General features: G+C 43.7%; 1 protein-coding gene across 1 annotated transcript in view; it reads left to right on the top strand.

Moving 5' to 3' along the window:
* Positions 1-895: 895 nt before the first annotated feature.
* Positions 896-24,500, top strand: part of LOC108293725 (F-box/WD repeat-containing protein 12-like) — a 27,820-nt gene continuing 4,215 nt past the window's right edge. Inside the window, exons 1-11 of the mRNA XM_037736730.1 lie at positions 896-1,008; positions 1,516-1,598; positions 2,023-2,051; positions 7,078-7,115; positions 7,318-7,475; positions 8,922-9,037; positions 11,522-11,731; positions 12,627-12,785; positions 13,914-14,124; positions 14,641-14,819; positions 14,896-15,026. Coding sequence (XP_037592658.1) covers positions 896-1,008; positions 1,516-1,598; positions 2,023-2,051; positions 7,078-7,115; positions 7,318-7,475; positions 8,922-9,037; positions 11,522-11,731; positions 12,627-12,785; positions 13,914-14,124; positions 14,641-14,819; positions 14,896-15,026 — 1,427 coding nt within the window. The remainder of the gene's footprint in view (positions 1,009-1,515; positions 1,599-2,022; positions 2,052-7,077; positions 7,116-7,317; positions 7,476-8,921; positions 9,038-11,521; positions 11,732-12,626; positions 12,786-13,913; positions 14,125-14,640; positions 14,820-14,895; positions 15,027-24,500) is intronic.

Raw genomic sequence — 24,500 nt, 5'->3', positions numbered from 1 at the left:
AAAAATCCAACAAATGCTCAAGTTAATGTCTTATTTCATAGAATTCCAAAGACTACATGATGGAATACAGGCCTCCACCAAATTGGTGGTGAGATAAGAAATGAACAAGATCCGAGACCCTCAGAAAAGTAATATTCCTTGTAGGTAAACTGAGGGGAAATCTATTCATTAGAGAAAGGTGATGGAGACAGCTACCTCCCTCAGCTTCGGAGATGGCTGAAACCAAGACAGAGAATTATCTTCAGAGAATTTCTAATCATAACAAAACTCACACATGGGGTTTATATCAGTCAGGGTTCCAGGATAATGACGATGTAACATATAAATTAAGGTAATTTGAAGAAGGCTTAATAAAGGGACTATTATAATTTGGGGCACAGTTTGTTTAAGTATATGAATTAGCTCTGTCCAGTCTGTGCCTCCAAGATGACAAAGAAAGAACAAGGGCCGTGCCTAAAAGGGCCGCGGCCACGTGCAGCCTATTCACTGCATGACCAGTGCCCGAGGACAAGGCCATTAACAAATTCGTCATTGGAAGCCATGTTAACCTCTGTGACCTGCACGGACACTCCAGATGAGTTCCTGAAAAATCTGAAGTACCTGGAAGACCATGAAAAGGGGAAGAAATGATCAACCCCTGTGGAGCCTACTTAACTTTGAGACATTCTCTATTGTTCCTTATTCCTGCCCCAATTGATAAGGCTATTGGACTTTGTAATAGACCTTGCCAGCCTTGTGACTCCAGACCCCCTCCCAGCTTGCAAAAAACCACCCTAAACTGTAAGACCTATAACTTTCCACTGCCTTCCCCACAACCTATAAAACCAACTCCTACCCCACCCCTTTTGTTGACTCTTCGGACTCAGCCTGCCCACACCTGTGTGAATAAACAGCCATGTTGCTCACGCGCGCACACACACAATTCATCACTGGAAACCTAGTGGGGGCCGCAGCAGTCAGGGACATTTCCGAAGTGAGCTTCTTCGATGCCTATGTGCTTCCCAAGCTGTATGTGAAGCTCCATTACTGAGTGAGTTGTGTAATTCACAGCAAAGTAGTCAGGAATCCATCTCGTGAGGGCCACAAGGACTGAACACCCCCACCCCGATTTAGACCTGTGGGTGTTGCCCCACAACCCTCACCAAAGCCCATGTAAGCAGCTGAGTCCTTCAAGACTGCAGACAGATTAGTCCAATAAAAATAAAATGGAAATTGTACTTAATATTGCATGTTGAGTGTATCTGTGCCAGATAGGGTGGGGATTTTGTATGTTAGACCAAGTGTGAAGTGACACACAGTATTTTCATGGGGAAGAGAGGTTATTCATGTGAATTACACCTTAATTGTTTACAGTCATTCTTGGCCTCACAATTTGCATAGCTGTGTGAAATAAAGGGGGGTTAGGCATCTATAAAAAAAGTAGATGAATTGGGAATGAAAAGTTAGAGAAACCACAGAAATCATAAACCTGGCGTTACTCTAGCACCTCTGTAGCGGCCACCTCTCTGCTCTTAGGTGGCCATGGCGCCCACTTCTGACCTGCGCTCAGTACTCCAGGCTTGATTTTCTTCCTTCCTCAGTCACAGGAAGCACTGCTGGTGGGCACCATGCGGCCGGAACTAGCTACCATCCCCTACCAGTGAGGTGATAAAGAGGTCACCAGGGCGCAGCAAGGCACTGGAGGATGATGGCGCGTAGCTGGCATGGTTGGAGAAGGGGTGTTGAACTTTACCGTCTCGCCTCCTCTGTCCTGGCGTGGCCTGTGTGAGTCACTACTGCTGAGGGGAGGCTAAGTCTAGACCCCGGAGAATTACACAAGGCCACTCCCTTTATGAGAGCACCTCTACCAGATGGCATCTCTTAACGGATGGCATTAGGATAACATGGGGATGGTTTACAGATTTGACTGACGTGTTCTATTCAGGAAAAATTTCACAGGAGATGGAAGCATTGCTGTCACCACCCACATATGTGCTCCACAGAAAGCTGTGGGACAAACCTGGACCCGCTTCTGACGCCCAGGAGATAAAACTCCAATTGCCCTGGACCAGGTAGCACCGTTGAGCCACACTTGGGAGAAAAACGGATCCTCTGCTCCTGGTTCCAGATGGACTCTGATTCTAACCCCTCCTCCGCTGCTGTGCCTCTTCCTTACCTGAAAAGTTCCTACCCTCACTGGTGTCAACTGTCCCTCGGCTAATGTGTCACCCTAGTGTGACATGACCTTCTGGCTGCTGAAAGAGGGCTCTGTGTGCTTGCGAGCACATGTCGCTGCATGTGGGTATCTATACCAAGCTTTACAGATAGCCAGGGACATACACCCACCGGCCAGAATATATCACTCTGCTAAACAGATATATCCAAATCTTCTCCTTTTCTCATCTGTTCTCCTGGCTCTCCCCACTAAATACATACACTGGCTGTGAATAGGCTTTGAAATGTTAGTTTGTACCCTTGCAGTATTCTGGGTCCTAAACATGCTTTATCACTGACCCCAAGCCCAGCCAGTACAAAATAGCATACAACGTAGATTATGATTATGATTACTATTATTCTTAAAGAGATAGAGGCCCGATCTCACTATGTCACCCAGGCTGGCCTCAAACTCCTGCGCTCAAGCCATCATGTCTCAGCCTTCCAAAGTGCTGGGATCAGTTGTTATAAATAAGCCCAAGACAGCCTCCAGGTTTTGACTCTTGGACTGTTGATTTCTTTAATTCAGGTTGAGACCCATCAGCCTAAGATCTTTCTGGGGCCAAACTCAAACTTTTACCTACCGAATTATTTTCTTTTTGAGACCGAGTCTCGCTCAGTCACCAGGCTGGAGTGCAGTGGCACGATCTGGGCTCACAGCAACCTCTGTCTCCCAGGCTCAAGCGGTTCTCCTGCCTCCGCCTCCGGAGTAGCTGGAACTACCGGCGTGTACCACCATGCCCAGCGAATTTTTGTATTTTTGGTGGAGTCAGGGTTTCACCGTGTTGGCCAGGATGGTCTCGATCTCTTGACTTTGTGATCCGCCCACCTCAGCTTCCCAAAGTGCTGAGATTATAGGCGTGAGCCACCCCGCCTGACCCTTCTATTTATTTTTAAAATAGCCCAAACAAGCAGAGATTTAGTGATTGAGAGCCTGCCTGCTTTGCATGCCATCTCCCATCCTGCCCCACCCCCGCAGATCTCATCTGACAGCTGTTATTACCCTTTGGTAAGATAGTGCCTTGTGGTTAGAACCCAGGCTGCTACACCCAGAGATTTCCATCTGCTCCCACGGCCCTGCTGCTGAGCAGCATCGCCTAGACACAGAGGTCCCCACTCCCGGCTCCTCTCCAAGGGTTCCCTGCTCTCCTCCCTCCCCTTCTGGATGCTGGCCCCTGCACCTTCAGGCCTCTAGACGGTCTCATGCTGTGGGGAACTTCCCTCTCATACTGCCCTGTCCAAGCCCCACTCAGTGCAGTTTGCTCTGTGTAACTGCCTCCCATGGTCACCTCTTTTTCTTCCATCAGCTCCCAGATCCCTCAAAACCCTACAGATCTGTATCCCCAACATATAAAGAGCTCTAAAACTTGGGCAGGTGCAGTGGCTGATGCCTGTAATCCCAGCACTTTGGCAGGCTGAGGCGGGTGGATCACCTGAGGTCAGGAGCTCGAGACCACCTGGCTAACATAGTGAAACCCCGTCTATACTAAAAATACAAATAATTAGCTGGGCATGGTGGTGGGCACCTGTAATCCCCGCCATTAGGGAGGCTGAGGCAGGAGAATCGTTTGAACTTGGAAAGTGGAGGTTGCCATGAGCCAATATGGCACCATTGCACTCCGGCCTGGACAAGAGTGAAACTCTGTCTCAAAAACAAAAGGCTGTCTATCCTTTGCTATCAGCTAGGACTGGGAAGGGGAGTCTCTCCCCACTCAGCAAGATCACAAATGCCACAGCATCAAGAACACAGAAAATTTTAAATAGAGAATACAATTGGCCCTATGATGAATGGATGCCAGACGAATTCAGAATCTCAGAAAACGCAGAGCACCCTGCAAGGTGGCCAGTCATAGGACTCACCTCATCCAGCCTTTGCCAGGTGAAATAGATGAGCCTGGGTAAACTGTTTAGAGGGGCCTTGCCTGCAGGGGGCGCCATGGAAGCTTCGCTGTTTCTTCTCCCCTTGCTTCACCCCCTTCACTTCCCGCGCTGTGCAGTCCCTCCCTGTCCATCCTACTCTCAGGCTGCCCCTTCTCCTTACCCATCCCTCGCCTCAGGTTTCCCCAGCTGCCTGCTTTAATCTACACTCTCCTAGATGATGCCCAGCCATTCTCTCACCCGCTTCTTATCTTGTGCTTAGACTCCTACGGAGTTACCATTTCACCTCTCTCAATTTTTTTACATCTGTTAACCCTTGTGCCTTTAGATTTGTCTTCACCTATCGTTACAATGCTTCTTTCTCTGCCCCTTCTCTGGTAGCACCCCACCCCAGCACCCCCAACACACCCTCCCGTTCCTCTATTTCACCTTCATTCACTCATTGGGCAATTTGCTTCGGTTCCTTACATTTGCCTCTTTCTCATCTGTCCTCTTTACCATTTTATTCCTATTCTGTCTTCTCTCACAGTCCATTTACAGTGATATTTTCCTATNGGCTGCCCCTTCTCCTTACCCATCCCTCGCCTCAGGTTTCCCCAGCTGCCTGCTTTAATCTACACTCTCCTAGATGATGCCCAGCCATTCTCTCACCCGCTTCTTATCTTGTGCTTAGACTCCTACGGAGTTACCATTTCACCTCTCTCAATTTTTTTACATCTGTTAACCCTTGTGCCTTTAGATTTGTCTTCACCTATCGTTACAATGCTTCTTTCTCTGCCCCTTCTCTGGTAGCACCCCACCCCAGCACCCCCAACACACCCTCCCGTTCCTCTATTTCACCTTCATTCACTCATTGGGCAATTTGCTTCGGTTCCTTACATTTGCCTCTTTCTCATCTGTCCTCTTTACCATTTTATTCCTATTCTGTCTTCTCTCACAGTCCATTTACAGTGATATTTTCCTATTTGTATGGTTATTTTATGATATTTGTGTTTAAATGCTTTTGAAATATCCTTTATCTTATTGTTTCTTCTTCTCTTCCCTTGTCATATTTTAGAGTGTTTTATTTCTCAGTCCTCTACATGATTGCATTACCTCTGTTCCTCTAGAATAGCGTCTGTTCCAAGCTTTCTCTCTTCCTGTGTCCTTCCGCCGCCCCGGCTCTCTGCATTATTTGCTTTTAATGGAATAGAAATCTTTCCCTTGTATTTCTCTCACTCGTCTCTCTTCACACACCCCTCGTCCCGCCTTTCCCCACGCCCCCCTCTACGTGCTTCTTGCTCTTTGCTTTTCCTTTTTACTTCCTCACTGTTTCAATTTCTACTTTCCTCTGTCTTACTGCTGTGTCACAAATGGGACTGCTGCCAACCACTCCGGTGTGTCGGCCGGGAGGCGGCAGTTTTAAGAAGGGTTGGCCGCTCAGCCTCACAGGGGGACCCCCGTCTTATGCTGCAGTGAAGTACTACAGACTGGGTGGCTTACACACAACACGTTTATTTCTCACGATTTTGGAGGCGAGAAGTCCAAGATCCAGCGGGCAGCATGGTCAGGTTCTGGTGCAGGACTTCTCCTGGGCTGCAGCCGCCACCTTCTCCATGTCCCCACATGACGTAAACAGAGCTAGAGCACTCTCGGGGTCTCTTTTATAAGGGCACTGGTCCCATCATGAGGACCCCGCCTTTGACCCACTTTCCTCTCAAGGCCCCCCACCTCCCATCACACTGAGGGGTACAATCTCAGCGTTGGAATTTTGGAGGACACAAACACTCAGGCCATGCCACAGTCTTTAGAAGAATCCCAGGATGACTTGTCAGGCTCCTGGGAGATCCGTAACTGTGGGAAAGCGTCACACCCCAGGGAAGGCCACCGGCTGGGAGAGCCATCCCAGACAAGGCCTGCTCCCTTCACACTGACCTCTGTGGAGAAGTCGGCTTGGCATGTGCTTTCTCTTCCACTGCAGAGTTAAATGCGAGAAGGTAGAAACCCAGAGGCCGTGCTGGCACTGAGAGATGAGCCCCACTCACCAGATTCAAGGTCCCAACGTAGGCAGACACCGGGCAAGCAGTCTCCCATTCCGGGAGTTTGGAACTTAAATAGAGCCATAGAGATGCTCAGACCTGATCCAAGTGAGCGCATTCAGTGACATTTCCTAGAGGGTCCTGACACCTTCATCTGCACCTGGGGCTGCCCCAGGTTCTGTGCTGCCAGTCACAGTGCGCAGGTGCTGCTGAGCTCCTCTAAACTATGAACTAACAAGTGAGTTGAGGGAGGGATGCCGCCAGCTGTGTGGACCTGACCCATGGGGGAGGCCGGGGTGGAGGTCAGCCCGGGAGTCTGCACACCTGCAGCTTGTTTCCGCCACGCAGATGGGCACAGGTGAAAACCTTTACAAGTGCTGCAGACGTTGGCCAGGCCTTTAAATTCAGAGCAACCCGGAGAGGAGAAAGGAGAGTGGGTGGGGGTTCCGGCGTGGAAGATGGAGGTCCGATTGCCTGACTTAGCTTTGAAGCGGATCTTCTCTTTCCTGGACGTATTCAGCTTGCTGCAGGTTTCCCAGGTGAACAAGGTAAAGGCCCTCCACCTCCCACTGCCCCCCACGCCCGCTGCCTCTCCCACCAGTTTGACTACACTGCAGAATAGCAGGAGGATACACGGAGGGTGTGGGGTTAGCATCCTTCACTCTGAGGGCCTCATGTTCTGTTAAACAAGAAGGACAAGCTGACATCCAGGAGCTGCGCTAACTAAACTGCCCTTGAGGCTCCCATTTCAAGCCCTAGGAAATCAGCACTTCTTCCTCTTAACTCATGGGAAAACCACGTGCCTGTATTAGCCGTGATAGGTCTCTGTTCCCGTTTCCTCATCTCTCCACACTGGGAGGGCTTTGCGAGCTGGAATCCCATCTGAGTAACTGTGCGGGTCAGGCTCCCAGAACACATAACAGCAGAGCATTGCCTCTGCCCTCTGATGGAACTGATTGCCTGCTTGTCTCTTCCTTTCTCTCCATAGGATTGGAATAGGGTTGCAGACAGCAATTACCTGTGGAGGTGAGTCATGGAAGGGAACGGGTAAGGAGGGAAGGGGAGAGGAGAGCATCTGACTGTACCCATGCTGTGTACCGAGGCCCTTGTGTGGCTGTGTTGTGAGAGGCACACAGGAAAGTGAGTGTGAGTAGAGGGTTGTGATGTCACCAGGCCTCTGAGGAGGTGAACTGACTGAGCACAGCCTGATAGGATTGTGACTTTCCAGGGCACACTCTCTGCAGAGATGGGACTGCAGCAACATCACCGATCGACACCTGGGCGCATTCACGTGGAAGCAATTGTTCCTGCACCAAAGAAGGAAGGAGCTTCGGTTGTCATTGGCACAGCCGGATAACTTTACCTACAAAATAACTAAGAACACTGGTATGGGGACAGGTGCCCTAGAGGAACATGAGCAACTTGTTTTCAGAAGTCCACTCTATTGGATTTTTGCTGTGTGAAGTTGTATATTCTCATTTAGTGAAGGGAAAGGGAATTAGAATTGAATCAGACTGGGCTGCCATGATAGCCACATGACAGCTCCCTGCTTCCTCTCTTGTCCCCACTGTCTCTGCTGAAAGAAGAAACTAGAGAGACCTTTTTTTACAACATAAAATCAGGTCCTGTTACCCCCTTTTTCCTAAGGCTTCCCATCCCTCCCAGAATAAAAATCAGAAACAAATATTAATGTGAAACTCTTTAAAAAACAGATGCTTGGCAGAGCACAGTGGCTCATGCCTGTAATCCCAGAACTTTGGGAGGCCAAGGTGGGCAGATTGCTTGAGCCTAGGAGTTCCAGACCAACCTGGGTAACAAAGTGAGACCCCCATCTCTATACAAGATTAAGACAAATTAACCTGCGTGACAGAGCCAGGCACTGACTCTAAATAAATACATACATACAGAGGCTCTACAGCTGCAGCCTCAACTTCCTGGGCTCAAGAGATCCTCCTGCCTCAGCCTCCTGAGTAGCTGAGACCACAGGTGTGTACCACCATGCCTGGCTATTTTTTATATTTTTAGTAGAGGTCAGGTTTCACCATATTGGCCAGGCTGGTCTTGAACTGCTGACCTCAAATGATCCACCTGCCTTGGCCTCCCAAAGTGCTGGGATTGCAGGCATAAGCCATCATGCCTGTTCATAACTTTTTGATTTTTTATAGAGATTAGTTCTGACTTTGTTACCCCAGCTAGTCTTGAACTCCTGAGCTCAAGTGATCCTCCCACCTTGGCCTTCCAGGCAGGAGCCACTGAGCCTGGCCTAATCCTGATAACACTTTTTTTTTTTTTTTTTAAATAACGAAGTCACGTTGTGTCACCAGGCTCCAGTAAAGTGGTAAGAGGTGTACTCACTGCAACCTCGACCTCCTGGGTTCAGACGATTCTCCTGCCTCAGCCTCTTGAGTAGCTGGAATTACAGGCGCCGGCCACCACGCCCAGCTAATTTTGTATTTTTAGTAGAGACAGGGTTTCACTATGTTGGTCAGGCTGGTCTCTAACTCCCAGTCTCAGGTGATCCACCCACCTCTGCCTCCCAAAGTGCTGAGATTACAGGTGTGAGCCATCACGCCTGGCCTGATGGAGACATTTTAATATACATTTTATATCTATGGAAACTGAGGATAAAAAGGAAAAGCCAGTTGGCTAACATCTCCCAAATGGGCAGTCTGCCATAGGAACCTGTGTTAGGTTGACTCTGGAGCCCAATGTCTATCTTCTCCATATTGCTACCCAAACCTTCCTAAGAGGGCACAGAAATATTTAAAATTATCTTCATTGGGTTTGGATCATCCCTTATCTGTTGGCCAAGTCTTCTGTGTTTCCTTCCAGCCTTTGAAGCGGGTTTGGCTTATCTCTCAGGAAATAGCTTTACAATGGATGAAGAGAAGTCAATCATTTGTAGCGTCTCTCGAAAGAAAGAGCTTTGTGCCTGGGATGTGCAAGAGGTGAGTCTGGCCAATATGTAGCAAAAGTGCTGCATCCTGGCGTCCATCCTGTTCCATATATGACACGGAAGTGCCCAGAGGAAAATGCTCAGAAGTGGAACAAAAGCCATGTTTCAAATCAGGTTTTCTGTCTTGTAATTTGCGACATTTTCATTTGGACCAAAGACACAGATGATTCAAATTTTTTTTTTTTTTAAACAGTCTTACTCTTGCCCAGGCTGGAGTGCAGTGGTGTGATCTCGGCTCACTGCAACCTCCACCTCCTGGGTTCAAACAATTCTTGTGCCTCAGCCTCCTGAGTAGCTGGGATTACAGGCACATGCCAACATGCCTGGCTAATTTTTATATTTTTAGTAGAGACAGGGTTTCACCATGTTTGCCAGGTTCTTCTCCAACTTATGGCCTCAAGTGATCTGCCAGCTTCAGCCTCCCAAAGTGCTGGGATTACAGGTGTGAGCCACCGTACTAAGCTGAGAATTCTTTTTAACATGTGTTTCTATCAATAAATTTGTACAGGATTTATTTTCTACCAGTAACATAAGTGAATTTGTGGAATAATTTTGGGTTTGTGCATCTTTATCACCTGTTCTATTGCCTCTTTGTCGATGATTGGCATTTGTTATATTGGCTTTTTCAGAACGTGGTCTCTATCTCAGATCACCTCCAAGGCGCACCAAGGATCTATCTCAAAAACTGAGTGTGGCTTTGTCTAGTGGTGTAAAGTGCAGTGAGGTTCTTAGGAGACCCACAAAGCTTTTGTTAAAGAGAGTTACACTGGCAGAAACACTGCCAGCTTGGATGTAAAGGGGCCAAAACAACACAAAAGGAAAAGAGGCCTTTTGGATTTCAAAACTTTTACAGGCAGGAAGCAGACTACCAAAACAATTTAGCTAAAAAATCGGGCCGCCATATACAGAAAGTGAAGGATGACTCAGAATCAAGAGCCCAGAGAGTGGAACCAAGTGTCATGAAAATTCTTTCTTGGGCCTTCAGTGCTAATCCACAAACCGCCAGCATGTCCTCTGTGGGATTTCAGAATGTCTTGTAGCAGGGATTCCTGTGTTTCCATTTTCACCTTTTGTGAATGACAGTGACTATGTTATCCTATGCTTACCCCACACTTGTACTTTGGGGATGGTGAGGAACAGATAACGTGTATAACTAGTTTGAAGATTTTTCACATCAAGAGAAACTGAATCTAAAGAGCTTCATCTATACCTGGGCCTAGAAACAATGAGATCCTCGATTTTGCAATGATACTATAATGGTATGAGACATTTGAGGGCATCGGGAGATGGTGAATGTATTTTCACATAGGGGAAAGTGAATCATTGGAGGCTATGGAGCCGACTATGGCTGCCAGTCTCTGAGATGGCCCTAATGCCTTTGCCCCACAATCATCACGATCGATCTTGTGTAGCCAATGGCCACAGTGAATAGGGCTGACCTGTGGGACCAATAGGATATAGTGGAAATTATGGAGTCTAATTTCTGAAGCTATGTCACAGAAGACGGTTCTTCTCTCATGGATCATTAGCTCTTGGAAGTCCAGCCACAGTGTTATGAGAGCTCTCAGCAGCCCTCCAGAGAGATCTATGTGGTGAGGGACTGGGGACCGCTGCCAGCAGCCAGCTCCAACTGACACAGCTGGATGACGGAGCCATCTTGGAAGTGAAACTGGACTTTACCCTCATGAGAGACCTGCAGCCGGACTCCCCAGTCAAGCTGCACCTGAATTTCTGATCAGAAGAAACTGTGAGATAGCAAAAGCCTGTTTTAAGCCACTAAATGTTGGGATGCTTGGTTTAATGACCATAGATGTGACTGCACAGGCAACTTGTTATACTGTCAGGAATCAAAATAGTGATGACATTTGAGTTTCGGGAGTTGTGAATAGAGCACATGAGGAGGGGACTCTGGGAGGGCTTAGAAGTGGTGCATTGGTATTTACTTGTGATAATTTAGCAAACTTTGTGCTCTCTTCCTGTGTGACATACTTTACAATTTTTTTAAGGTTAAAGAGTCATCTAGAAAGACAACTATTCTATCTTGTGTGTAATGTACAAGATTGATGAAGGAATAACAATTTTCATGTTAGTTAATACTTTTTGGGTTCCTACTGTGTCCTAGTCAGAATTCTAAGTATGTTTCATGAGTTGTGAAAGGTAATGACAGCCTCATTGGAAGGCATGATAGAAAGTGACTTGCTGAAGGTGCCTTGTTGGCGGAGGTGATTTGAACCCAGCAAGCCTGATCATTCTTTACGCCTGTAATGAACCAAGTTCTTGTGTCTGAGCATAGTGCTTAGTTCCTGTTGTCATGTTCACTCCTCCCAAATATTGAGGTGTGGAGAATTTTCATGTCCTTTGCCCAGAAGCAAGAGGATCTGATTTGGAAGAGGCTTCCAAATAAACATGGGCAGGATGAAGGCACCGTGGGTGTAAGAGTTCCTGGAACACAGATCGTGTTACTCTCGTTGTCTAGGGCACCATGATCTGGTCAAGCCCAGTCCAGAAGTTCCAGTTCTCAAATCTGGTAACCCTCCCTCAGATGCATCTCGTCATCACTGAGGATATGAGCAAAACGATCAAAGTGTGGAATTGTCAGGACAGGGATCCTCTGGCTACTCTCCCCATGACAGCATCCTCTTATTGCATGGAAGCCCATGTCACAAAGGATGGCCCATTCCTGATGGTAAGTGAGCCCTGAATATAGAAGGGGTCAAAAAATTCAAATGCCCACTGTCTTGACAGGCATACGTGTCACATTACTGTCATATCTCTAGTGCTTTTTTTCTTTTTTTTGAGACAGTCTTCCTCTGTCACCGAGGCTGGAGTGCAGTGGCACAGTCTTGGTTCACGGCAATCTCTGCCTGCCAGATTTAAGCAATTCTCCTCCCTCAGCCTCCTGAGTAGCTGAGACTACAGGCATGTGCCCCCATGCCCAGTTAATTTTTTGTATTTTTAGTAGAGATGGGGTTTTACCATGCTGGCCAGGGTAGTCTCGAACTCTTGACCTCATTTTCCACCTGCCTCAACGTCACAAAGTGCAGGGATTACAGGCGTGAGCCACAGCACCCAGCCTATTTCTATTTTTGTAGTCATTCCTTCTACATACCCTGCAAGATAATCAGAATTTACAGGTAAATGTTGTTGTACAAACCTCTATGCTATCTTGGCCCTTGACCTGCCTCAAGTACGTTTCCCCAGCCATTCTTCTAAAAACAAAAAGCCAGGACCTTCCTGAATTACTTTATATGTGCCTCTTCTTTCAAGCGTGTATTTTACAATCCATGAACTTGGTCAGGGACAGTTGAGGGGGAGAGATGGCTTTGGGGTGACACTGAAAAAAAGTATAGCGTTTATGTGCTAATGAATAAGTGTCCTTGAGAAGAATGCTTTGGGGCTTGGAAAGCTTTATTCCATGGGATTATCCCAACAATGTCTCACGCTAGACTGGTCAGGGTTTGGATCTCCATTCTGTGACTGAAGAAACGGTGGCACGTCTTGCAGCTGACAGTGCTGCCTCCTGTGTACTTCAGGATTTCACATATCTTCCTGTTGATGTGGTGGGGATGCTTTGGTTTCAGGTTGGCGACGCTACAGGTGACATCTACACATTTACACTGCCTGAGTTAAGGGATGTTTCTAAAGTTACTGCATTTCAATGTGCTATTATACTTCTACGCTGCTCTCCTGACAAGAAATGGGTGTTTGCATGTGGGACATACAGTCGTGCCTTTCCACAGGTAGGTGCTGTTGTGTGTATTCCAACTTCAGACTGGGAATGTCAAGGTAGGAAGCGTGCAGAGAAACTGCAGAGCTCAGTGAGGCCCGGGTGCACTGCTCCCTCCTCTCTAAGACCACATCACAAGAGGAATCCATTGTGATAGTCAGGAAGCAACAGCATCCAGTTGCCATGGCCAATGTTAACGAAAACGAGTTCAGGAAGCCCAGATTTGCCACAGAGATGGAGAAGGGCGAGACAGGTGAGACAGGTATCAAGAAATAGCGATTGCTGGGCATGGTGGCGTGCACCTATAGTCCCACCTACTCGGAAGGCTGAGGTGGGAGGATCGCTTGAGCCCAGGAGTTCTAGTCTGTAGTGTGCGATGCTACAGGGTGTCCACACTAAGTCCGGCATCAGTATCTTACCTCCTGGGAGCAGGGGACCACCAGGTTGCATAAGGAGGGGTCAGCTGGCCCAGGTGAGAAACTGAACAGGTCAGAACTCCCATGCTCATCAGTATTGGGACTGCACCTGTGAATAGCCACTGGACTCTAGCCTGGGCAACATGGAGAGACCCTGCCTCTCAAAAAAAAAATTTTTGTTAAAAAAATATCCTTGACGTTGTTCTCTTTGGCCTTCTTGACTTTACTTTTATCTCTGTTGGCTGGAAAGTATAGAGAAGTCCAAAAGCAAGTGACTATGCATCAGCCCCCGAATGTCACTCTGAGGAGGCCTTTGGCCTTTGAGCAGGCCATTTGTAGGGTGGCACCGGTGGACTGGGCACCAAAGAGGGAGGAGTTCAGAAGGTGGGTAGTAAAAGCCGCACAGCCCTTGACTTGTTCCCCAAGAAGGGAAAATCTGCTTAGCCAACCTCAGCTTGACCAAAGGTTCAACATGGCAAGGTGGTTTTGTAACCCCTTGGCATGCTTCAGGGACATTGTTCTGTGAACAGGACAGGAAGGTTAGGAAGATGGTGAGTTCCCTGAATGTTGGAGTGACAAGCAGTGACTACCCATCACTCCTGAGAGGTTGAACAAAGCTTTGGCCACAGGATGAGGGTTTCTGAGAAGGCTCCTCCGGAGTCGCTCCTGTACTGAGAGGCTGTAAGTTCCCTGCCCCTGACCCTCGCATGTGATGCTGGCTTTAGGTGTTCCTCACAGAGGACTTGCTGAGACCATCAGAAGGCAGCGCTCCTCTGTCTACCTTTCTCCCACATAAATTCTGCACCACCGCCTGCTGGAACCCAAAGAAGAAAAACAGGATTACACTGATGTCCCATAATCGCCGTGGAAAAAAGACAGAATTTATCACCTTTGATCTAACAACCAGGAATACTGGAGGTCAAACAGTCGTCCAAGGTAGGCTGTGCCGCATTAGAAACACTTGTTTCTCTTTCTCATCACACAGGCATTCATGTGAAGCTATAAATCCATGTAAACGGTCAGTCTGTAGAGGGAGCAGGGATTTCTTTAGCTGGGGGTGAACCCACCCCTGTTTGACTCCAATACCCATGCTGATCTCTATCCCTCACTCTGCCCTCTTGGGCGAACATGTGGAGATTTCCATCATGTTTCAGGGCCTGGGTTCCAATGGTCCTTCCCACTACACGTTTTGCCTCAAGGCCCAAGTGAGTGTTTATTGTCCACAAACTTCTGCTCCTGTGTCCTAGCACCTGTTACCACAGTCAGTGACACGTATTTGTCAGGCCACTGGACTAACCTTCATTTTCCTCCCTGGCATGAAGTCTGTGGAAGTGGAGATGATGCTTTTTTATTCAGTATAATGATACTGTTCTCATTCAGTGATCCGATCTTCACTTTGGGGTGTGTGTGTGTTTGTGTGTGTGTGTATGTGTGTATTTTACATGAAACCAGCATATGAGATCTCAAGTTTCCAGTTGGCACCTCATCTGGAGCACCCTACCTGGATAGGAGCCAGTGATGGATATTTGATTGTCTTTCCCAGTGGGCCATACTTGCTCCTCTTCAGCATCACTGGCTTCCTGCTGCAACGATTTCAGGACCACCAGACACCCATCAACAACTTCTGGGTGGTATGTATGATTCTCCTCCACTGCTTTTTGGTCTGACTTTGGCTCCTTGGCCACTAACTCTGGTTATCCTTGGAAGGATGCTCTCTATGTGCTCACCACATCTGACAACTCTGTCCACCTCTACATGTGGGAAGAGGGAGGCCGCCCTCCATACCTCAGGAGCTGCTGTCACCTGGACAATACATGGCGTGATCACATGTCACATGGGTAAGCTCTGCTTTGTGACTTAAATGTCCCCTGAAAACTTTTTTTTTTTTTTTAGACAGACTATTGCTCTGTCGCCAGGCTGGAGTGCAGTGGCACAATCTCAGCTCACTGCAACCTCCGACTCCCTGGTTCAAGCGTTTCTCCTGCCTCAGCTTCCCGAGTAACCGGGATTAGCACCTGCCACCACGCCCAGCTAATTTTTGTATTTTTAGTAGAGACGGGGTTTCACCATGTTGGCCATGATGGTCTGCATCTCCTGACCTCATGATCCGCCCACCTCGGCCTTCCAAAATGCTGGGATTACAGGTATGAGCCACTGTGCCCGGCCAAAAGCTTCTAATTTCTACATCAAAATGAATGAAGGGAGAACAGGGATTTTATTTTTTTTTAAGATTCTTTGAGGATAGCCATCAATACACTCATGCCTGAAAAGAGAATTGCTAGTGTCCTTGAAGTCATAGCACTTGCAATAGATATTAAAGGTCTTCCCAAGGAGGCTTTCAATTTATATTCCCATAAGCAGTGGATAGATTCTGACCTCAATACCCTGTCTTGCTGAGTGGTACCTTTTGGGAGTCCATTCGTCACTTGGTTGCTGCTTCAGTGAGCTGCCTCTCCCTCCATCTGGCTGATTTTTGCTCCTAGTTTGCTTGCAAATTGTTTTTCTTGAGATTTCTTGTAGTACATGTAGAAGTCTTGTGTCTTAAAGCTTTATAGACATTTTCTTCCAGATTATTGCTAGTCATCTTAACACTTATAGTGCTTTTTTGGCAACATCTAAGAAAAGACATATACCCTTTGCACTGCCAATGCCACTAAAAAGAATTTGCTGTGAAGGTTTATCTCCAATGATTCAAGTACATTGGCTGTTCACTGCAGCATTTGTGACAGTCAAGAGCTGAAGCTCCCTAACTGCCCAAACATGAGATTGTTTATATTACCGTCGTATATCCACACAAGGAAGTATCATGCAACTGGTATTAACTTTTTAAAAAGGAGAATGTCTATGTTCAGATAAGTTATTTCTAGTGTTTTGAGGCAAAAATACTTTAAGTATCTGTAATCATGCTTAGCTGACTTTCATGTTTTTTGCTTTCTGTATAATGTCTAATAAATCTTAGCCTACAGCAATCGTAAATACTTATTTCCTTTCAGTAATTTCAGATACTTCCCTGGATTTGTTTTCTCTCTTCCATTTGAAAGGGTGTGTGGTGACTCATTGTGATACTTACCGTGCCTTTTCCCAATGACCTTGACCAGTTTTTTATTTCCCATTCACATACTTCTTTGATGCATTTGTTCAAACCTTTTGACCTATTTTTAAATTCGGTTGTTAATAGTGAGTTTCTTAATATTGAGTTTTGAGAGTGGTTTATATATTTGGTATACAAGTCTTTTATCTGATAAGAGTTTGCAAATATTTTCTCCTACTCTGATTTGTCTTTCTATTCCCTTCATAGTGTCTTTCAAAGAGCAAGTGTTAACTTTGAAGTACAATTTTCCTTCTAAAATGACTGGGCTTGGGGGATTGTATCTACGAAATCTTTGCCTAACCCAAGATCACAGAGATGTTCCAAAATTTCCTCTAAAAGTTTTATAGTTTTAAGTTTCACATTTATGTCTCTGATGCATTTTGAGTTAAATTTTATAAGAGGAAGGGAAAGATCAATGTTTGTTTTTTGCATATGACTATTCACTGATTCAGCACCATTTGTTAAAAAAAACTCTTCTTTCTCCATTGAATTGCCTATGTACCTTTGTCCAAAATCAACCATATTTACATAGGCTAATTTTCAGACATTCTCTTTTGTTCCAATCATCTCTATGTGTATCTCTTATCAAATAACATACTACATTGAAAATATAACTTTATAGAAACTTTGAAATCAGATAATGTGAGTCCTCTAATTTGTTCTTTTCCAAAATTATTCAGACTATTCTGATTTCCTCATTTTCCAAGTGAATTTTAGAATTGGTTTGTAAATTGTTATAAACATTCTGCTGAGGTTTATATTGAAATTTGTTTGAATCTAGAGAGTAATTAGGTGGAAATCGGCATCTTTACTATTTTGGCTCTTTAAATACATGCACCTGAATGTCTCTTACTGTTTTTAGGCCATCTTTAATTTACTTTATCAGTGTTTTTGCAGTTTTTTAGCATAAAGATCTTGCACATATTTGTAAAATTTATACCTAAATATTTCATGTTTTTGGTGCTATTGTAAAGAGTACTGTCTTCCATTTCCATTTTTCATTACTAGTATATAGAAATCTGACTGACTTTTGTATATTGACCTTGTATCCTGCAACCTTGCTAAACTCATTTATTCTAATAGCTTTTATTCATAGATTGGTAGATACTTTGTGCTTTCTCTATGTAGACAATCGCATCATCTGTCAGTACAGTTTTCTTTCTTTTTGTTTTTTTTAGATGAAGTCTCCCTCTGTCACTAAGGCTGGGGTGCAGTGGCATGATCTCAGCTCACTGTAACGTCTGCCTCCTGGGTTCAACCAATTCTCTGCCTCAGCCTCCCTAGTAGTGGGATTACAGGCACACACCACCATGCCCGGCTAATTTTTTTGTATTTTTAGTAGAGACGGGGTTTCACCATCTTGGCCAGGCTGATCGTGAACTCCTAACCTCACGATCCACCCACCTTCGCCTCCCAAAGTGCTGGGATTACAGATGTGAGCCACCACACCCAGGCTTTGTCTTTTCCAATGTATGCCTGGTTGTTCTTCCCTTACTGCATTGGCTATAACCTCCTGTGTGGCATTGGAGTGGAGAGCCAATATCCTTGCATTGCATGAAAAGTGTTTGATCTTTCACCATTTTTACTATGTTCACTGTATGTTTTTGTAGATGTTCCTTACTGGATTGAGGATGTTCTCTTCAAGTCCTAGATGTCTGAGAGGTTTTTTAAAAAAATGAATAGATGTGGAATTTTCTGAAAGGCATTTTCTGCATAAATTGATATGAACATATAGGTTTTCTTTTTTAGATTCTTAGTAAGGTGAATTATATTGATTTTTGTTAGTGGTCAGGACAGAGTATCTTATTAATCTTTAACAAAGAATTCTATATTCATGGGGTACAATGTGATGTCTTAGATGTATGTATTGTAGAATGATTAAATCAAACTAATATATAAATCACTTCATACGGTTATTTCTGTGGTAAAAATACTTAAAATCTACTCTCAACAAATTTGTAAATATGATACGCTATTAGGAACCACGGTCACCACGCCGTGCCGCAGATCTCTGAAACTGATTCCTCCTGCCTAACGGAAACGCTGGGCCCTTTGACCAACGTCTCCTTGTTCCCTCTCCCTCCTGGCCTCTGTTAACCACCATTCTACTCTCAGCTTCTGTGAGTTCGATTTTTTTTTTTTCTTTTTTGAAGAGTCACACATAAGTGAGATGATGCAGTATTTGTGTTTCTGTGCTTGGCTTAGTTCCCTGAACATAGTGACCTCCAGCTTCATCCATGCTGTTGCACGTGACAACATTCCCTTCTTTCTAAGGCTAAATGGTATTCCATTGTGTGTGTGTGTGTGTGTGTGTGTGTGTCTGTGTGTGTGTATGTGTGGGTGTGGGTGTGTATATATACCACATTTTCTTCATCCATTCATCCACTGATGTACACTTGGGTCTGTTCCATTATCTTGGCTATTGTGAATAATGTTGAAGTGAACATGGGAGTAATGAGAGCGCAGATGTCTCTTCAACATACTGATTTCAGTTCCTTTGGATGTATACCCAGAAGTGGGATTGCTGTATCATATGATAATCCTATTTTTAGTGTTTTGAGGAAATTTCATGTTGGTTTTCCATAGTGGCTGTACTAATTTACATTCCCACCTATAATGTACATGGGTTCCCTTTTCTTCACATCCTCATCAACACTTGTTTATCTTTCATCTCTTTTTATCATAACCATTCTAACACCTCTAATGAGGTGGTATCTGATTGCATTTTTATTTTTTTTTTTTTTTTTTTTTTTTTTTTTGAGACGGAGTTTCGCTCTTATTACCCAGGCTGGAGTGCAATGGCGCGATCTCGGCTCACCGCAACCTCCGCCTCCTGGGTTCAGGCAATTCTCCTGCCTCAGCCTCCTGAGTAGCTGGGATTACAGGCACGCACCACCATGCCCAGCTAATTTTTTGTAGTTTTAGTAGAGACGGGGTTTCACCATGTTGACCAGGACGGTCTCGATCTCTTGACCTCGTGATCCACCCGCCTCGGCCTCCCAAAGTGCTGGGATTACAGGCTTGAGCCACCGCGCCCGGCCTGATTGCATTTTTAATCTGGATTTCCCTGATAATTCATAATGTTAACCATTTTTTTCCACATACCTGTTGGCTGTTTTATATCTTCTGTGGAAAACTGGCAATGAAGAAACTTTGCCCTTTTTTGTATGGTGGTTTCCTTGCTATTGAGTTAGTTTTTACATATTTTGGATATTAACCCTTATCAGATGTATAATTTGCAAATATTTTCTCCCATTCCATACCCTTATCAGATGTATAATTTGCAAATATTTTCTCCCATTCCATAGGTTGTCTCTTTGTTCTGTTTTCTTTCCTGTGCAGAAACTTTTTAGGTTGATGCAATCCCGTTTGCCTATTTTTGCTTTTGCCTGTGCATTTTGGGCCATATCCAAGAAAATGATTGCCCAGACCGATGTCACAGAGCTTTTCCCCAACACTCTCTTCTTGTAGCTTTCCAATTTCAGATTTTATATTTAAGTCTTTAATCCATTTTGAGTTTTGCATGTGACATGAGAAAAAGTGCCAACTTATTTTCCTTTCATGTGGATATCCAGTTTTCCCAATGCCATTTATTGAAGAGCTTGTCCTTTCTCCATCATGTGTTCCTGGTACCTTTGTTGAAAAACAGTTGACTATAAATGTGCAGGTATATTTCTGGGATCATTTATTCTGATCTGTTGGTCAATGTGTCTGATTTTATGCCAATATCATGCTGTTTTGATATCTATAGGTTTACAATATGTTTTGAAATCAGATAGTATGATGCTTCTAGCTTTATTCTTTGTCAAGATTGCTTTGAGTATTTGGTTTCTTTTGTGGTTCCATAGTCATTTTAGGATTGCTTTTTCCATTTCTGTGGAAAATGTCATTGAAATTCTGATAGAGATTGCATTGCATCTATAGATCATGTTGGGGAGTATAAACATTTTAACAATATTAATTCTTCCAATCCATGTCCATGGGGTATTAATTCTTCCAGTCCATGAACATGTGAAAGCTTTCCATTTATTGATGTCGTCTATTTTCTTTTTTTCATAGATTCAACTCTCTTAGTTGAATGAACACACAGCAGAGATGTCTTCTATTTTCTTTATCAGTGTTGTATAATTTTCAGTATATACATCTTTTACCTCCTTGGTTCAATTTACTGCTTACATATTTCAATTTTGGATGCTATTGTCAGTGGATTTTCTTCATTTATCTTTTGGATATATAGATTTTCTGAATATTAAATCAGCCTTGCATTCCTAGACTAAACCCACTTACTCATTTTGTATTACTCCTTTTACATATTGTGGAATTCAGTTTATTAGTACTTGTTGATTGTTGGCTTCTGTGTTCATGAAGAATGTTGGTTTGTAGTTTTCTGTGTGTGTGTGTGTGTGTGAGATCTTTGTGTAATTTTGGTGTTAGGATAATGCCTCATAAGATGAGGGAGAAGTGTTCTCTCATTTTCCATTTCCTGGAAAAGATTGTGTAGAATGGGTATTATTTCTTCATTAAATGTTTAGTAAACTTCTTCAGTAGAATAATCTGGGCCTGGAAATGACTTGTTTTGTAAAGTTTTTAACTATAAATTCCTTAATAGTTATGGTACAACTCAGATTCTCTATTTTATGATGGGTGAGTTTTTATGGTTTGAATTTCCAGCAATCAGTCATCTTATCTAACTTGTCAAGTGTGTAGATTTGTTTCTTTCAATCCTCTTAATGCCTGTAAAATTTGTAATATGAACTTCTTCAGTCATAATATTGGTAATTTGTGTCATCTGTGTTTTTTGTTTTGGGTTGTCTTTTTTTTTTATTATTTTTTTGTCAGCCTTACTAGGGGCTTATTAGTTTTAATTGTCTTTTCAAAGAAACAGCTTTTGGTTCCTCCTATTAATTTTTTTTCAACCTCTATTTCAATATTCTCAATTTATCTATGTCAGCTGTTAAATTTTATCTTCTTCCTTCTAGTACCTTTTATTTTGCTATTTTATTTTGGTTACTTTTATTTTGCTAATGTTTCTAGTTTTTGTTTGGTTTTCTTGTGTTGTCATTGTTTTGTTTTTTACAAGACACAGTCCCAATCTGTCAGGCTGGAGTACAATGGGGTGTTAGCTCACTGCAATCTCGGCCTTCTAGGCTCAAGTGATCCTTCCGCCTCAGCCTCCAGAATAGCTTGAATTACAGGGGCACACCACCATGCCAGGCTTTTATTTATTTATTAATTTAGAGAGAGAGAGAGAGAGAGAGGGTGAGAGGGTTTTGTCAGTTTGCTCAGGCTGGGCTTGATTTCCTGGGCTCAAGCAGTCTGCCTATCCTGGCCTCCCAAAGTCTGGGATTACCGGCATGAGTTACTGTCCCTGACCTTTTCTAGTTTCTTAAGGTGGATGCTTAGATTATTGATTTCTGACCTCTCTTTTAAAAATATAAGCATTTGGTGTTCTAAATTCTCCACTAAACACTGCTTTAGCTGCAATCCTCTGATTTTGATTTTCATTTTCATTTTCATTCAGTTCCATTTACTTTTTTATTTCCCTTTTCCTCTTTGAGCCATGGACTATCTTAATGTATGTTTAATTTTCAGGATTGGAGATTTTATTGTAATCTTTTTGGTCATCAATTTCTAGTTTAGAGTAATTATGGCCAGAGAGCATACTCCAAATTTTCTTCTTTTACATTTGTTAAAATTTGTTTTGTGACCCAGGATATGCTCTATCTTGGTGAATGTTCCATGTGAGCTTGAAAAGAATGTGTATTGTTCTCTTGTCGGGCACAATGTTTTATAAATGGCAATACGTCACCTTGGTTGATCTTCTTGAGTTCTTCTCTATTCTTTCTGATTTTCAGTCTAGTGATTCTACCCATTGAGAGACAGTTGAATTTCCTATTGTGGATTCTTTCTCCTCTTGGTTCTATTAGTTTTTACTCCATATATTTTTCAGCTCTGTAGCTTGCTACGTACACATTTAGGATTAATGTATCTTCTAGGTTAATTGGTCCTTCCGTTTTTGTCTAAAGTCTCTCCTTGTCCCTGGTAATCTTCTTTGCCCTGAGGTCTACCTTAATACTAATTTAGCCACTCCTGCTTTCTTTTGGTTTATATTTGCATGTTATATTTTCGATTCATTTCCATTCAACCTACTTACATCATTATATTTGAAGTTAGTTTCTTGTAGATAGAATCTGTTGGAGTCATGCTTTTTATCTGTCATGACAAGTTTTTTTTTAAGTTTAAAAACAAAAGTTTAGGCCGGGCGCGGTGGCTCAAGCCTGTAATCCCAGCACTTTGGGAGGCCGAGGCGGGTGGATCACGAGGTCAAGAGATCGAGACCATCCTGGTCAACATGGTGAAACCCCGTCTCTACTAAAAATACAAAACATTAGCTGGGCATGGTGGTGCGTGCCTGTAATCCCAGCTACTCAGGAGGCTGAGGCAGGAGAATTGCCTGAACCCAGGAGGCGGAGGTTGCGGTGAGCCAAGATCACGCCATTGCACTCTAGCCTGGGTAACATGAGTGAAACTCCGTCTCAAAAATTAAAATAAAAATAATTAAAAAAATAAAAACAAAAGTTTAATTGACAAGGAATACTTGTGTATATTTATGGGGTATTATATGATTTGTTGCATATATACACTGAAATGATCAAATCAGGCTAATTTAACTTATCCATCATTTCAAATATTATTTATTTATAGTGAAACCATTTAAAATCTCATTGAGCTATTCTGAAATATACAATATGTTATTATTAACTATAGGCACCATGCTCACCAGAATTTATTTCTCCTGATGAACCAAAACTTTGTACCCTTTGACCAATACCTCTCTATTCCCTAACCCCCTGTCTAACCCTGCCCAGCCTCTGGGAAACACATTCTATCTTCTACATCCATGAGTCTAACTTACTTAGATTCCATATATAAGTGAGATCATCAGGTATGGTGCCTCACACCTGTAATTTCACCACTCTGAGAGGCCAAGGTTGGGGGATTGCTTGAGCCCAGGAGTTCAAAGCTACATTGAGCTGCCCATGTTTCCCCATTTTTTAATGGGGTTGTTTTTTACTTGCTAAGTTCCTTAGAGATTCTGAATATGAGACCCTTTTCAGATACTCAATTTGTGAGTATTTTCTCCCATTCTATAGAGTGTCTGTTTACTCTGTTCATAGTTTCTTTGGCTATGCAGAAGCTTTTGTTTTGTTTTGTTTTGTTTGAGATGGAGTCTCACTGTGTTACCCAGGCTGGAGTATAGTGGCACAATCTCTGCTCACTGCAACCTCTGTCTCCTGAGCTCAAGCGATTCTCCTGCCTCAGCCTCCTGAGTAGCTGGGATTACAGTCACGCATCACCATGCCCAGCTAATTGTATTTTTAGTAGAGATAGGGTTTCACCATGTTGGCCAGGCTGGTCTTGAACTCCTGACTTCAAGTGATCTGTCCACCTCAGCCTTCCAAACTGTTGGGATTACAGGTGTGAATCACCGTGCCCAACCTGTGCAGAAGCTCTTTTGTTTAATTAGGTCACACTTGTCAATTTTTGTTTTCATTGCAATTGCCTTTGAGAACTGAGTCATACATTATTTCCCAAAACCAACACTGATGTCTAGAATAGTGTTTCCTGGTTTTCTTCTAGGACTCCTAGAGTTTTGGGTCTTACAGGTAAACCTTTAATCCATGTTGAGTTGACTTTTGTGCATGGTGAAAGTTAGGGGTCCAGCTTCATTCTTCTACGTATGGCTAGCCAGCTATCCCAGCACCATTTACTGAATAGGGAGTCTTTACCCCATTATTTATCCTTGTCAACTTTTGTTGAAGATCAGTTGGCTGCGGGTGTGTGGCTTCATTTCTGGTTTCTGTTTTCTGTTCCTTGGATCTTTATTCTGTTTTTGTACTAATACCATGCTAATTTGGTTATTATAGCTTTAAAATATAGGTTGAAGTCAGATAAGGTGATGCCTCTGGCTTTGTTCTTTTTCCTCTGGATTGCTTTGGGTATTCAGGCTCTTTCCTGATGCCATACAAATTTTAAAATAATTTTTTCTAGTTCTGTGAAAAATGACATTGGGAGTTTGATAGGAATAGCACTGATTCTGTTGATTGCTTGGGGCAATCAATTTTAATCATATTGCTCCTTCTAATCCATGAGTATGAAATGTTTTATTCTTTTTTTTAATGCCATCTAAATAGTTTTGTTTTTCTTTTTTTTTTTTTTT

Source organism: Cebus imitator, unplaced genomic scaffold, assembly GCF_001604975.1.
Source record: "Cebus imitator isolate Cc_AM_T3 unplaced genomic scaffold, Cebus_imitator-1.0 Scaffold0, whole genome shotgun sequence".
NCBI lineage: Eukaryota > Metazoa > Chordata > Mammalia > Primates > Cebidae > Cebus > Cebus imitator.
This window is presented reverse-complemented; position numbering and strand designations above follow the sequence as displayed.